The sequence below is a fragment of the Notolepis coatsorum genome, assembly GCF_963971535.1.
Source record: "Notolepis coatsorum genome assembly, chromosome: 17".
Taxonomy (NCBI): domain Eukaryota; kingdom Metazoa; phylum Chordata; class Actinopteri; order Aulopiformes; family Paralepididae; genus Notolepis; species Notolepis coatsorum.
The window spans coordinates 62,721,418-62,736,240 of record NC_140181.1 but is presented as its reverse complement, the minus strand read 5'-3'; the positions used below and the strand labels follow the sequence as shown (position 1 = coordinate 62,736,240).

Here is a 14,823-nt window from a genome sequence, read left to right as displayed (position 1 = left end):
TCGCGTTATTGGCAACCAACGCATGGCGGCCAATAACGAGAAATCTCGTTGTTGGCAACCAATGTGTTAAGTGCGTGTACTCATATTCTGTTATTTGTTTCCACAGTCCCTGAGCTGAAGGAGAGGATCCATGCGTGGATGAGAGAGAAGCAGGGAGGACGCCTTGCCTAGCGACGCCCCACTAACCACCACTATGGGATGTTACCAACATGCCTGAATTCAGTACCGACAACTACAGAAAAGAAAAAAAAGAAAAACATTCAGGATAACGATGACAACAAAAAAAGGAAACCTTATTTAATTTTTATCCACCTCTACCCTTTTCGTCTCGGACCACCCTGTTGATGTCCTTGGCTCTAAAACGCAACATAAAATAAAGTTAAGACTTTTAAACGTTTTTTTTTTGCTCATGACTTTGTGTATATATATACCCAAATATATACATATATTTAACGAGAGTTAGTTAATGCATTATAACGCTGCAAGGATACGTTTCCACAACCTTACAGGTCTAGCAGCGAGGTGCATTCAGTTTCTTTATTGATCCATGTTCCTCTTCTCTCTGTTTTGTAAGACTGTATGTCGACTTTGTGAAAGACTTTCAATTATGTGAAGGGGGTGTGGCTACATTTGGGGGGGGGGGGGGGGGGGTCCTGATGACTTGTCTTGAGTTTCACTATCGAGACGACGACTGACGAGCTTGACTGAGACCATTATGTTGCTCATAATCAAACCGTTAACAAATGTACGCACAACCCTGTGCTTGTTGCTGAAGAGGCTCTTGAACTGAAAATACATATTAAAAAGAAGAGGGAAAAAAAGAAAAAAAATGTAGCTCAACGTAAACTAGTCTAAATGTCTGCTTTCTTTTGAGTACAGTGGAAAGTCAAGCAGTGGTTCACCAGAATCTGTACGGTTGGTCCCCTTTTTTTTGCCTTCATTTTTTTTTTTTTTTTTTTTTTGACTTTGATAAAGAGTGAATTTATTTCTTGTGTGTGCATGGCCTCCAGTACAGAACCTCCTAAGCGCCTCATGGACTTAATAAACCCTCTTTACGGCGAAGCTGAAGGAACATGAGAGAATGTAGCATGAACACTAGATCCACAGGAGCACACCATTTTAGAAGTCTGTTCTTATGAACCACCACGATTCTCACCTCAAGATAGTCACACTGTACCTAACTTGACCTTTGCTGACCTTAACTGTACAGGAATCTATTTCCTTTTACCCACATACCTGTTTTGGAAGCTAGGATTTTGAACTGAAATAAATGATGATGCACACATGTTCACAATTAGTCTTTTTTGTGTGTGTGGGGGGGGGGGGGGGGGGGGCATTATGTAGATTGTTAGTGATTAGGATTTAATATTTATGTTTGGTCTTTTTTATTTTGCCACTGACTCGAGACTCATGATTACAGATTTTTTAATTCCCCCAAAGTTATGCACACATTTCTCTGGGTGGTAACCATTCCTAAATTAAATGACTGAGTCAATGTATGAAGTAAAGCGCTAATAAGTGCAGATGGTGGTTAACATTTGCTACACGCCACACTGAGTTGGAAAAAAACAAATGTGATTGAGGCAGTGAGGTCTGTATTAAGCCCAGTGAAACAAAGTTGAGTTTCTCTGCTAGGCGGCGCCCTACGCAATGACCCTGGTTTGAGGCTGTGAGTCTGGGGCCTTGTAGTGCGGTGACAGCGGTACGGGGAGCGGTGAGAAATCCTGCAGTATGGCGTCACGGGCAAAAACGACTCCCTACGAATTATGAAGATCCCTATTGGCTCTCCGTCGCATTACTCACCGAGGGGTGTCGTTTCATTGGTTCATCGCGCTGCCCGTCAGCTCAACAGAGGGAGTTGACGTAATCTCTTCAGTAAATCAAGGCAATCTATCCATTCTTTTTCGCTTGTGTGCAGATACACGACCGCCTTTCATCTGAACTGGAAAATAACATCATCAAGGAGGCGCCGAATGCAGTGGAAGCCTATCTGGTGGAGGACGAAACACTGCTATAATGGGTGTTTTTAATAGAAGTGGACTCTATAACGCATGTTCTGCTTGCATATTCTGATAAACCACAGCAGACGCCCAATAGTTGTCGCTGCTCTCCTATGGTGGTACAGTTGTCCTCGTGATAATCTTCAAAAGTGAGTAAATATTTCACCTCTTTCGGTCTTTACAAAATACACACTTATTATAGTCTTATTCAGCGCAGGCTTTGACATCTGTATTGTAGGCTAATGTATTAGGTTGGCCAATGGCCATGGTAGAGGAGTAAGTGAGTGTTTTGCTGTTTCGTTGGCATGTAGGCCTACTGTACGTTTAAATGACGGGTATTCATATGATCGCTAATAACGTGCGGTTGAGATTTATTTAGCTGTAAAATGCAGACATTTTATGAGCAGAATAATGTACTATGGATCAGACCTGTGTTCTAGTCGCCTGGGCATTAGTCATCCCAACGATGTAGGCTGCCGAGCAGTTTGATAAACATTCTATGACGAACAACAATGACTGTAATCTCGAAAACAACTGTCCTGATAGTCGATGAGTGACACCATGCAGGCCTATCCGTCTGGACCAACTAGATACATTGTTGCAGCCCTTTTCTCTAAGCGGGCCTGAGCAGCAACAATGTATAGAACATGTAACAAAAAAAAGCTTTACAACTCTGTGTGTTATTCTAAATAAGGGAAGTTGGGAGTATCCTACTTCCCTTTACTTCCAAATCGAATTTGAAACATATAATTGTATTGCTATTGTTGTATACAACACACATACAATATCAAGGTATAGCAAACGGGTTTAGCTAACTGTCTGACTCTAGCCTCTATATACCAAATAGGGTAGATAGGATTTCATGGGCGTATGCCTTAGCAAGTATGGCTGACTGCAAGGACATGATGAAAAACATTAGATATTTACCTTGTTGTGTATAGTGATGGAGCGCCAGATGTATATCTTTACAATCAATTGCAAGAATGTTAGACATGTCATATTTATCATGTTTAAAATAGAGTACTACATAATAGTCAGTTAGTTGCAGACATAAGTGCCATTTTATTGGACATACACTTATCTGACACATATTATAGACTTTTTAGAGTCATTATAGTCTTTATTTGATTGGCTCGTTTTGGTTATGGTTTTCTTTGGTCGGCCATATTTGTTGTAGGCTGTTATGGCCAGAAATTGGGGAGAGAGAACTCAAACAGCTGTGGTTCAATGTAAAGGCTTTACTCAAATGTAGCATCCAGATAATGTATCTAAATTGTCAAAACATTTGTCGATATTAGGCAATGTCACTTCGCCGAGCAATTATGGGTCCATATAATAATAATAATAATAATAATAATAATAATAATAATAATAATAATAATAATAAAAAAAGACTACCTCATAGCCCTTGCTATTGGACAACTTAAGTATTTCTTACAACAACCTCGATTTCTCTTCCCCACCCCCTCAATTCTTGCAGGAGGGATATTTTTGGAATCTTATTGGGAGAAAGACCTCAACTGCAACCATGTCTGGGGCGTCTGTAAAAGTCGCGGTCAGAGTTCGTCCGTTCAACTCCCGGGAGACGGGCAAGGACGCAAAATGTATCATTCAGATGCAAGGCAACACCACCAGTAAGTAGCACACTGACTGGCACACACACACACAAGTCAAGTCAAATGTATTTATAAAGCAAAAACAACCCATGTTGACCAAAGTGCTGTACAGACCAGACACACACACACACACACACACACACACATATACAATTTTCCAAGTTTGAGCACTGTTGTCCACTAATATGAATTTACCATATTCACACGGTGGCCATTTTGCTTTTATGTCATGCTCGGGTTGGGTTCCTTTCCCCACCCTATTCCCAGGAACCCAACCTGAGCATGACATGAGAGCAAAATGGCCACCGTCTGTGAACATGGTCAATTGAGAGCATCACATGTGGCCCCTGCATGCTCTTCCTCCAGGGCTCTTGGTTAAGAACAGCAGAGTGAGCAAATTGAATGGAGGACGGTTGGGGATAAACAGGCTGAAAGGGAATAAAAGGCTCACTGTGTGACATTCCTCCTCCTTGGAAAGGGGCTGCGTGGCTGAGGAGCCTCCCTGTGAGAATGCTGAGTTGGTCCATACTGGGGGACCTGGGGGTCACACCACACAGCCTGCACTCTGGGTCCCCTGCGCTGCGCCCCATTAATCTTGTAATGGTTGTGCTGCTGTTATCACCGTGTAGTGCATGTTGTTACACTACTGCTCAGTTTGGGCACATAGTTAAAAACTCACACCATTGGGACACTTTGGAGGACAGTATGTTTTTTTTGGTGAGGCTAGCATTTTCTGGCCTATAGCCAGAATTAATTATTTTAAAATGAAACTTTAGTTTTGGGCCTTTCTTTTATTGGATTTAAGTAGGGACGTTGTTGATTGAGGCCTGGTTGAAGTGCAGTTGGACAGATTACCTCAGACCAAAGTCACCTTAGTGTCAGCTGATCTCATTTCTCTCCCCTCTCCGACAGCATATAATAGGAAATAATAAGATGATAAGATGTTATCTATACATCTATTTAATATGCTGGCTGAAGCTTTAGGTCTGTATGACAGCTCGGCAATGTCGTGTGTGTGTGTGTGTCATGAGGACATAGACTCAAAACGACTGATGCTCACAGCGTCCTTGAAACATCTAACATCATTCCAGGTATTGTGTGTGCAATGTCTAGACATAGTAAAGTTGAGATAGTGTAATAAGCACTTGTAAAAAGTGCAGAGGCATACCTTTCTGTGGACATTTCTACCTATTTGTCACAGCGTTCTTGTAATTTGAAGGCAACTGCTGGTTAAATTGGTGCTTGTGTGTCATGTTTGTCTGTGGTGACAGAGGTGTTGGTGAGACTATACCGGTATATAAACCAGAGAGGGAGGGGGCAGAGGGCCTGAATGTTGTAGCCTGTCGATCTGTGGCTGTGAGTCACCAGCCACTTTTAAAGAGCCAGTTGGCCCAAAGCACACGGTTGTATGTCCCATTAAAACAGACGCGTGATGAATACCGTCTCCCTGACGTTAGGCACTCGGTACTAACAGTGACATACAAAGACCAACCTAGTCTTATCACCAGGAGGCCTTTTTATTTAGAACCCCGTTCTGTGAACTGGTTTTAGTTGTTTGCCTTTTGGCTGCGTCTTGTCAGAATAATCATATGCGCCTCGTTTGCCTTGGGCCCATAGGAATCTTCCATAAGAGACCAAGCCTCTCACCGGTTACAGCTCACTTGTCTCTTATCTCTCAAGCTTCTCCGAAGAGAAGCTTTGTGCCAAATCCCAACTCTCTGTCGGGTTCATATCCTAGAGTGTTTCATTATGCCAATGACAGTCGGAGGCGCTGGAGGGTGACTGGTGGTTTTGTAGCAGAGCTGCAGTGGAATATGCAGTGTTTTAGGGGGTTAGTGTGCGAGCGAGGGAGTGGAGGAGGAGGAAGAGGCTGCTGCAGCAGTGCCTACTCTACCTCCTATCACATGGGCAGATTGCAGAGCAGAATGGGAGGCTGGCAGACGGCCATACTCTCCCCTTCATCGGGACTCCATTGCAGATGGTATGCTGAGAATGCTGTCTTATTAGGATGTTGATGGATTGTAGCTAAGGGTCCTTTGTATACACACACACACACACACACACACGCACACGCGCGTCCACACACACATACACTAGGGCTGGCCTGAATGCAATATTGTTTTAGGTTTCAGACATTCATTGCTGTTTATGAATGAAGCTCTGAACGTTTGCTCTCACAAAAATATGTAAAAAAAACAGGAATACCGTAGGAAGCGAGGTCAAACGTTCTGTCATAATGTCATTACAATGGCAGCTCCGCTCACTGCTTCTGCGTTAAACTCACCATTTAACTCTGAAATGTATGATATAAGCAGATATAAAGCTATTGAATCATTTTACAAGTACAGTGCAATTGTTTACATTTATAACCTGGGAATTATTATGCTAATTGAACCGTGTTTATGGGAGATGGGCGACATCTGTAACATTATTCCAACAAGTCACCTAGCCTAAGTGAGGGTCATTATATTAGCTTATTATACAACTCTTACCTGTGATGCAAAGACATTACTTCCGCTCAGCCATGTTTTCTTGAGTTTCAAGTTTCAAGTTTCAAGTTTCTTTATTAGTTGTCATACAGAAGTACAGAATACTTTTATACAAAATGCTTCTTTCTGTTACGCTCCAGAGACTGTGCTAGACAAAATAGATAAGTACAAAATAAGTCTAGCAAGTATAAAATAGAAGTCAAGTACGTAGACAAAAGTGTTCAGTATATACATATATACAATGTACAATGCAGAGTAGAAGTACCTGAGTTACAATATACTATACAGTACAAAGCAGAAATGGGATGAGGTACAATTTAGGTACAATTTACAGTAAGGTGTAATGAGGTATGGTTGTAGTGCAAATTCTTTACCAATAAATATAAAGTGTGTTTAGGTGTTCTAAAGTGGGTGCTGCAGTGAGTTGTTTGTTTAAAGTGAGTGTGTGCGTGTGGGTGTGTGTGCTGTGAGTGCATTTGATGGTTGTTACATAGTGTTATTGTCATTTAGCATTCTGATGGCCTGAGGATAGAAGCTTCTTGATAGTGTCATGTGTCATGTAACACAAGCTAGCCACAATTTGCATGTCCGTCTGTATCAAAAGTAGGCGACATCAGATGGAATATACACAGGTACGGTGGCTCACAATGAACAAACAGGACAATAATTTTGCCAAATGATCTACACACAGTAATGATAATCATTTAGCTGCCATGTGCTTTAAGAAAAAACATTATTTCCCTAAACAATTGCTCTTGCACTACTCGAGTAATTCATGCAAGTACTCAATCTGTGAAAACATTACCTGTGCCCATCCCTGATACACACACACACACACACACACACATACATACATACATACATACATACATACATACATACATACATACATACATACATACATACATACATACATACATACATACACACACACACATATAGGCTACAAATGCACATATATAAACTAGGGGTGGGACGATACATCGATCCAGATCGATACATCGATGTAATTATCAACGATCGAATCGGATCGATGCGATGTAATAAGATCGATTCATATCGATACTCTTATTTTGAAAATCCTGTGGCGAGTCTCATAACTGATTGTGTTAAATGGGCATATGATATCATCTCATATCGATCGCAGGCACCTGAATCTAATCGTATCGTATTGTATCGTGAGAGACTTTGTGATATCGGCAAATATCGTATTGTTGTCCAAAGAATCGATATCGTATCGTATCATGATGAAACTGGTGATTCCCACCCCTAATATAAACAGAACTTGTGAGTAGATATGACAGGTAAGGCAAAATGATGGCCTTTCTGTAGGTCACTTGTACCACGGCCCACTAGTTTTCATCATACATTAGTGTACTGTGTAACTAAACTCCCACTGTTTTCAGCTGCTACACAGTGGTTTGGTTGAGGGGGTGGGGCCAAGAGGCTGTCAGAACTTATGTCATGTTTTGGTAGAAAAGAAATGTTCAACTAAGAGCTCTACTTTGAATTTCAAAACAAGTAGTATAGATTAGATTTAATTGAACCCTTGCACTGAAGAACCGTATAATCAGATTTGGCATTTCTTGGACAGCCCATGCATTTGCAGTTGTGAAGTCAATCTAAATCACATGGCATGTGAATCTGATATATCACTAGAAAGTACTCAACCTCTACTGTCTTTAACAATGAATGCACACAACACTCTAATTGACCAACTTTAGATAATAAAGATTTGAACACATTGGCCCTCTGGAAACTTAAATGGTTCTTTGCTTGAGGTACATAATTATCATATGAATATATTCATGGACTACAGCCTGTATCAGCTCCCCAATACATAGACATTTAGCTTTTATCTCATGATGTGTTGCTCCTTTTCACCAAGTTCCTCTTCAAGTTATATCAGCAGCACCATGTGTTCCCATTCCCCTATTTTATACGAGGAAACCGACTTCTCCAAACAGATCATGGTGTTGTGTGTCTCTCTTCACATCAAATTATGTGTACCTTTCCAATTTCCATCCCATAGGGAGCAAAACCACAATAAAAGGAAATACTACAATGCATCCGTATTTCTGCTTGTTTACATTGCTTAAAGTAAAGCAAAAGTGTTTGAGGCAACACCCATAGTTACATGGGTGACATGTTTGTGTTCTGTCGTGGAATGCGTTGTCAAACAGGGCTGTTCTGTTTTTTGTCAACTGCTGTATCTTTAAGAATGTATTTTTAATTTTTTTTATTGATATTTTCCCCCCTCCTTTTTCCTCAGATTTTCTCCCATCCCAATGTTAGTCGTTATGCCAATTCCCAATCCCCTTCCTGGTCACTGCGCACTTACCCCCCACAGTTGGTCTGGGAGAGTGGAGGCTATCACGTGCTTCCTCCGACACACGTCTAGCCAATCAACCGCTTCTTTTCACCTGGCAGCGCGGACTCTCACTGAGAGCGTGTAACGTGTGGAAGGATCACACTACCGCCCTTAGATCCTATCCGCGCTTAGCATGCGCCCCGACCGAACTGTAGGAGTCGCTGTTTACAACGACCCGGACCCACCCCGCCAGCTTCTCCCACCCTCTAATACTGCCAATTGTATTAGTGTGAACGGCCAGCCAAGCTGGTGACAACCCCGGAGCTGTGAGCTGGATTCGAACAGGCGAATCCATCGTCTCCGGGGTTGGTGACGAACGCAATCTCCGCTACGCCACCTGACCGCCCTCTTTAAGAATGTATTAAACATTTTTGGGAATAAAAAAGAAAAATGACATTGTTTAGCCTTTAGTAATGGCTAGGGTTTAGCCGGGGCAGAGAGCTGCCCGACAGATTTGGGATCTCTCATGGAGATGCTGGGTCAGCTTGTAGATGCTTGGCAGCTGTGCGTGGAGCAGGCCTTGACACTCCTCTTATTGTTGTCACCCGCTCAAGGGCAGAACATGTGTGTGTGTCCATGTTTGTGTGTCAACTAAACTCTGGTGTCAACATCAGAGAAAAAGAGAGAGAGAGAGCCTGGGTGCAAGGGCAGGAAATGACCACACTCTTCCTCTCTCCATCTCGTCCCATCTCACCGTGCAGCAGGACTGTGTAGAACAGGGCGGGAGCAGGGGGGAGGCTAACTGATAACCCAGTCAGTGTGTAGATGTCCCTTAAATCCTTCCACTCTATCACTCATCACTGGTGATAGATATGACACTCATCACTACTGTGTCCTTTATAATAAGGTTGGTTGGCCCTCTCTGACCGAGAAGTGCAACAAACACTGGTATTGGTTCATTTTTAAGGTAATTACTAGGGATGCTCGATATTGGCTTTTATACCGATATTGTCCAACTCTTAATTTCCGATACCGATATCAACCAATACCGATATATGCAGGGTTTAATAAACTAAAAAAATTTAATAAAAATTTAATAATTTCAGGTAATTAACATTACATATCTCTTGTTGTGGAATTAACACAACATTATGCATACTTTTGACAATAAATAAAATCAGAATTTGTTCTTACTTGCTTGCCTGGGTAAATAAAGGTTATATAATGTAAAAAAAATATATATATATTTTTATTTTTTTGAAAACCGATACAGATATTTTCCGATATCACATTTGAATGCCGATATCGGCCGATAATATCGGACATCCCTAGTAATTACTGGTAAGCTACCTTATATTACATCATTATTTTAATGGAATTTTAGAACCTACAGAACCTGTTCTAGTGATTGGCTGGTACTTAAGGTCTACGATGCCCCTAGCTCATGGAATGAACTCCCAACAGTCCTTAAAGCTTGAGATCCTCCCGTCTGTTGCAGAGCTTGAGGCCTTGATCTCCAACCTCATTCAATCAAGTTGTACATGTTTTAATTGATTCGCTATCCTTGCTTTTGTCTACCCTCGTCTTGTTGTCTTATTGTTATGACTTTATATGCTGTGGGATTTTATATGCTTTATTCATGCTTATTTCTACATGCTAACTCGATGTGACTGTAAATGAGGGAAACCTCTGTTGCCTTTCGAGTCTAAATAAAGATGAAATGAGATGTGTGCACGCCTCTGCTTGCAAAGGCCTCTTTTAGTGGAACACCCTCAGACCTGCTAGAGAGAATGTAATTGGCGGCACATGATGATGACGATGATGGGCTGAGGCGTTGGTTAGCGTTGGTCCTCCGGATGTGGAGGAATAGCAGGAGATCAAAGCCTTGCCGTCATTAGGCCCCTGGTGTTTTCACCGGCTGATTATGTAACACGTGTGTTGTGTTCTAGCTCTCACCCAATGAGCAGCCACTCATGTCTGTGCAGCGGCAGTCTGATGTGATGTGGCTGATTGATGCTTCAGAATAGCTCCTCTGTTATGCTAGCGCTGCAGCGCATCATGCTATCTGTGATGGAGTGAACCTGCGCTCAGTTAGTTTCACATATTTCAAATCTGTTCCATTATGAGAGATGCTGTCGGCTATGTGGATGGATGATTATATATATATGGCCGTATCAAATGCCATTCATTGCCCATTCATAATTCCATTAAAGTTCCTCCTTTTCAACAAGTTACTATGTCTCAGAAATCCAAAGAACATGTCTTTGAAGTTGTCTGTTGAGAGTACCACTCAGATTATGCATCCTAGCAGCATCTATGCACCTCTGTTTCAGTCCTGTTCCCGACAGGCTGTTTCTGTGTCTGTAGCTTTAAATGCAAATGAGCTGCTGCTTCCCAGCGTTGTGCTCCGGAACTTCGTGTGGACTCTGGCGTGCCTGGTAGAGATGTTCCGATACTGTTTTTTCCTTCCCGATCCGATTCCGATACCTAAGCTTTGGGTATCGGCCGATACCGATACTGATCCGATACCAGTGCATACATTTACATTTTTTTTTTTTTTTTACAGCTACTGTTTTATATATACTGTTACCATAACTGTTGTAATGGTATTTATTCAACAACAGGTGATTGTATAGATTAGTATTAGTATCATTAATTGACAACTATCTCTGAGTTCACCCACGGAATGGTTGTTGGGACATTGATTCCGCACGGACGTTATATGTTGTTGCACTCCAGAAGGCTGTGCAACAACATCACACAGGCTCTGTTGTGATTTTTGCACAATAAATATTCAACATTCTCTTTTGAGACTCCGCCTCAGACTCTTATCATTTGGCACTAAAAGCTAAACATTGTCACGATATGGCTTCCGCAACATGTCATTAATTGTGTGCGAGAGGTCGATCAGTGACCACGTTAGCGTGAGCTAGGTTAGCATGAGAGCTAACGTTAGATGGAAACAAGACAATATAACGTTACTGGTGAAAAATTGATTTACCTTGGAATACTCCTGTGCCAACTTGCTGTACTTTGCTTGCAGGTCTGCAGCCATTATTGCTGGATTATGAATAGCCCCAACTTTAGCCAAGGTAACGTTAAAGCTAAAACTAGCTTTTCGGTTAGCTCTTCAGCTAATGCTAATAACACCAGCAAGCGAACCCATCAGAGCTCCCCGTCAACACCCCTCTCTCGGGACGATGGCATTTAAGAAAGTATCTGCTGTTAAAATGACAAACAGTATTGACACTTTAATTCACAGTCGATTAAAAACACGTTTGTTTTATAATGCTCACTCAGCAGACAGCACGTGTTGTTAATAAATTACGTCATATGGTAACCATTGAGGTGGAAAACGAGAGTTTACATTTTGTACATGCATGTTTTTAACACACACACACTTTGACACACAAGTCAAAGACGGCTCATTGTCTATGAGGCCCCATTTGACGTAGGAGACAAATCTGATTGGCTTGTTAAATCACATGTTTTCTGACCTAGGCAGCCCAGAAACATCTGATTGGATTGTCTTATTTCACAGTGTGTGTGTTAGTAGGACCATCAGAGACCCAAATGTAAGCACTGAAAAAGGGAGTTTTTCATAATATGTGACCTTTAAGAAGGAACCATAAAAATGCCTCAATCTTATGCGATATTGCTCCCTGATCCCAAATTATACAAATTGATACAAGTGCATAAGGTCACTAGCTCCGTTAAGCCTCCTCCTTTCAGATACAGTTCTGCTGAGTCTCCTTCTCCAAGTCAGCTAAGTGGAAGCTTGACCTTAAAAATAAAAATGAAAGCCAGCAGTGAGGAACAGACCCCTCAATCAGGGACACTTCTAAAGAGGCCACAGCCATAACAAGAATACCACTGAAAATCCCAACTCTCTGTTTTTGAATGGAGGCGTGTGTTCTCTGTCCACAGACACCTCAACTAGTACCATATCACCACTGTCTGGTGAAAACCTTGCTTGTCCTATTTTGGTCATTTTCATTTTTAAATATGTATTGGAAGTTCACATGGTTCTCTATTTTGTAAGCACCTTTCATAACCCTAAGGACCATGACACCCTTTTGAAACCATGAAACCGAATGTAGACCGAATGTAGAACCTCAATATTACGTGGATGTCAATCTGAAAATTAGGTTATATATTTCTTAATTCCCTTTTTTGAGATACATGGTTCACCTGCCTGTGGTGATATGGTAGTAGAAGGGCCTGTGGTCAGAGAGGAGAGTCCCGGTTAGATTGGGAGCGTGTGGTTTGGTCACAGGGAGGTTGGTCTAGCGAGCGAGGCCTTTGCAGACGAGGCTGATTGACCTGATTAGAGTCCAGTAATCCTCCTGCTCACCTCAGGTCATCACGCCCGACACTAGTGTAATCCCTCTGACCCTTCTAGGTGTGCCCGCATACACACACACACACACACACACACACACACACACACACACACACACACACACACACACACACACACACACTGTGTTGCATTCCTCGCCGGCTCTTATCCCATGCTGTGATTGTTTCAGAGCACGACAAACGCACACATACATGCTGTAGTCGGAGAGCAACACACCCACATTCCAGACTGACCCCCTAACGAGGTGGGAGGACACACAGTCAGACGGCTGGCTCGGCTTTGAGCACAGTGCAGCCATGTAGTTCTCACGTGATGCTCACTGTAGATGTGGGAAAACAGGGTACGGATTGGCTTCAAGAAACCTATTAAAGCTGGTCCAATAGAGAGTTGTAATTCCCTTTCCAACAATCACTTTTGTAATTGACAGGAGGGAAAGTTAATGCATGGTGAAACTTGTTTGTCAAAAGCCCTTTTCTCTTGGCAAAGATCCTCCTCTCGTGGTTCTCAGTCTGGTCGGCTCCACTCAGTACGCGGCTTGGACTCCAGTCTGCGCTTGTGGCAGCCGACCCTGCTACAGGCCACATTAAGTGGCTTTGTAAAAGGGCTTTCCAACACAAAGACACACGATGAGATGTTTTCAACAGAGCTTTTATTTGCCGAGAGAATTGCAAGAGGGTACAAGCCGGAGCAGATGTTATGTGCCGACATGTCCGCAGCTCTCTAGAGTGTGTGGGGTTGGATGGCTGATGCAAGCCGTGTGCATCAATTACTTCGACACACAACAGGTAGGCAGCCACCCCTGCTCCCGGGTCTAATTAGCTTGACCTGGCAGCCTGGCAGGTACCATTCTCACAGCACAACCCTCTACGGCCTTGTTCACATTACCCGCTCAAATCTCTCTTCTTTTTTTTTATAGCATATCCTGATCATATCCAGAATGATTTTAGGACAGCAGGCGGGGTGGGGGAAACTGTACAACTGTACAAGCAAAACTGTACATTGGAATATCGATGAAACCATACTTGGTTCTAAGAAGAGGGTCTCGTGTATTCTTGGGTTAGGTCATTTACTGTACATTGGAGGGGGTTGGGTTAGGACATTTACAGGGGCCAGTTTCGAATTGCAGTCTCTTGTAGGTGTTCTTTGAGAGTGGGTAGTGCTACCGTAGTGGGTAGTGATTCACATTCCTTTACAGCTTTGGGTAGGGCGTTCCACATTGATGTGGCATAATTGCGAAACGTGTTTAGTCCCTTGTTTGAGCCGAATCTGGGTTTAACATGATTTGTGGAGCTCCCTCTGGTGTTGTGGTCGTGGTATTCATTGACCTTTGGGAAGTATTTTGACATGTACATGGGTATCTTAGTCGTGTAGTGTATCTTGTAGACCAGGCCCATTGCAAGTTGCTGTACCAGGCCAGCGTACATAGTTACCGGCGCCTACACGTCGTTGCTACACCAACCCACGCAGAGAGGTTTGGTGATGTCTGGAACACAAATCCCATCTGATCACTTGCAAATAACAGACAGTCTGTCTTAAAGATCTGATTTGAGAACAAGATTTGCTGGCAGTCTGAACATTGATTCTCAAGCAGGCTGTAGTTGGCAAATGGCAATAATCACTTAGATTTAGAAAATGCCCTATAGATACAATTGAGTTCAATAAATGATGCTTCTGAGAGTATAGTGCAGCAGAGATTGGGCATAGTGCATCTTATTAATCATTTTAATAAGCAGGATTCTATTAGCCAGGCATCTGGCTGAAATGCAGTCAGGCAGGAGTGTCAAGCTAGCTTCATTTCATGAACAAAAGATAAGCATCATATTTGCAGATCAAATTCACACTGAAAATCAGTTGGCTAAGGTGGACATAATTTAACGACCAATGTAATGTCCTCCTAATAAAAGGTAACCTAATCAGCCCTACCCACCATCAATATGACCGGTAAGATATGGTTTAGTAGCCTTACCATGTGAGCCCTGTGAGGAAAAACCTCACCAAATGCGTCTTGGATGCGCCTGAAAGGAGTTACCTACTAGAAATGAGC

General features: G+C 42.4%; 2 protein-coding genes across 3 annotated transcripts in view; both read left to right on the top strand.

Annotated features, from left to right (window-relative positions):
- ube4b (ubiquitination factor E4B, UFD2 homolog) overlaps positions 1-619 on the top strand; it is a 63,039-nt gene extending 62,420 nt beyond the window's left edge. The window contains exon 27 of the mRNA XM_084333209.1: positions 107-619. Coding sequence (XP_084189335.1) covers positions 107-171 — 65 coding nt within the window. The 3' untranslated portion in view covers positions 172-619. The remainder of the gene's footprint in view (positions 1-106) is intronic.
- A 1,310-nt stretch (positions 620-1,929) lies between these two features.
- The window catches only part of kif1b (kinesin family member 1B), a 142,304-nt gene continuing 129,410 nt past the window's right edge, over positions 1,930-14,823 (top strand). For both annotated transcript variants that reach the window (XM_084334128.1, XM_084334129.1), the window contains exons 1-2: positions 1,930-2,149; positions 3,481-3,634. In XM_084334128.1, coding sequence (XP_084190254.1) covers positions 3,529-3,634 — 106 coding nt within the window. In that variant the 5' untranslated portion in view covers positions 1,930-2,149; positions 3,481-3,528. The remainder of the gene's footprint in view (positions 2,150-3,480; positions 3,635-14,823) is intronic.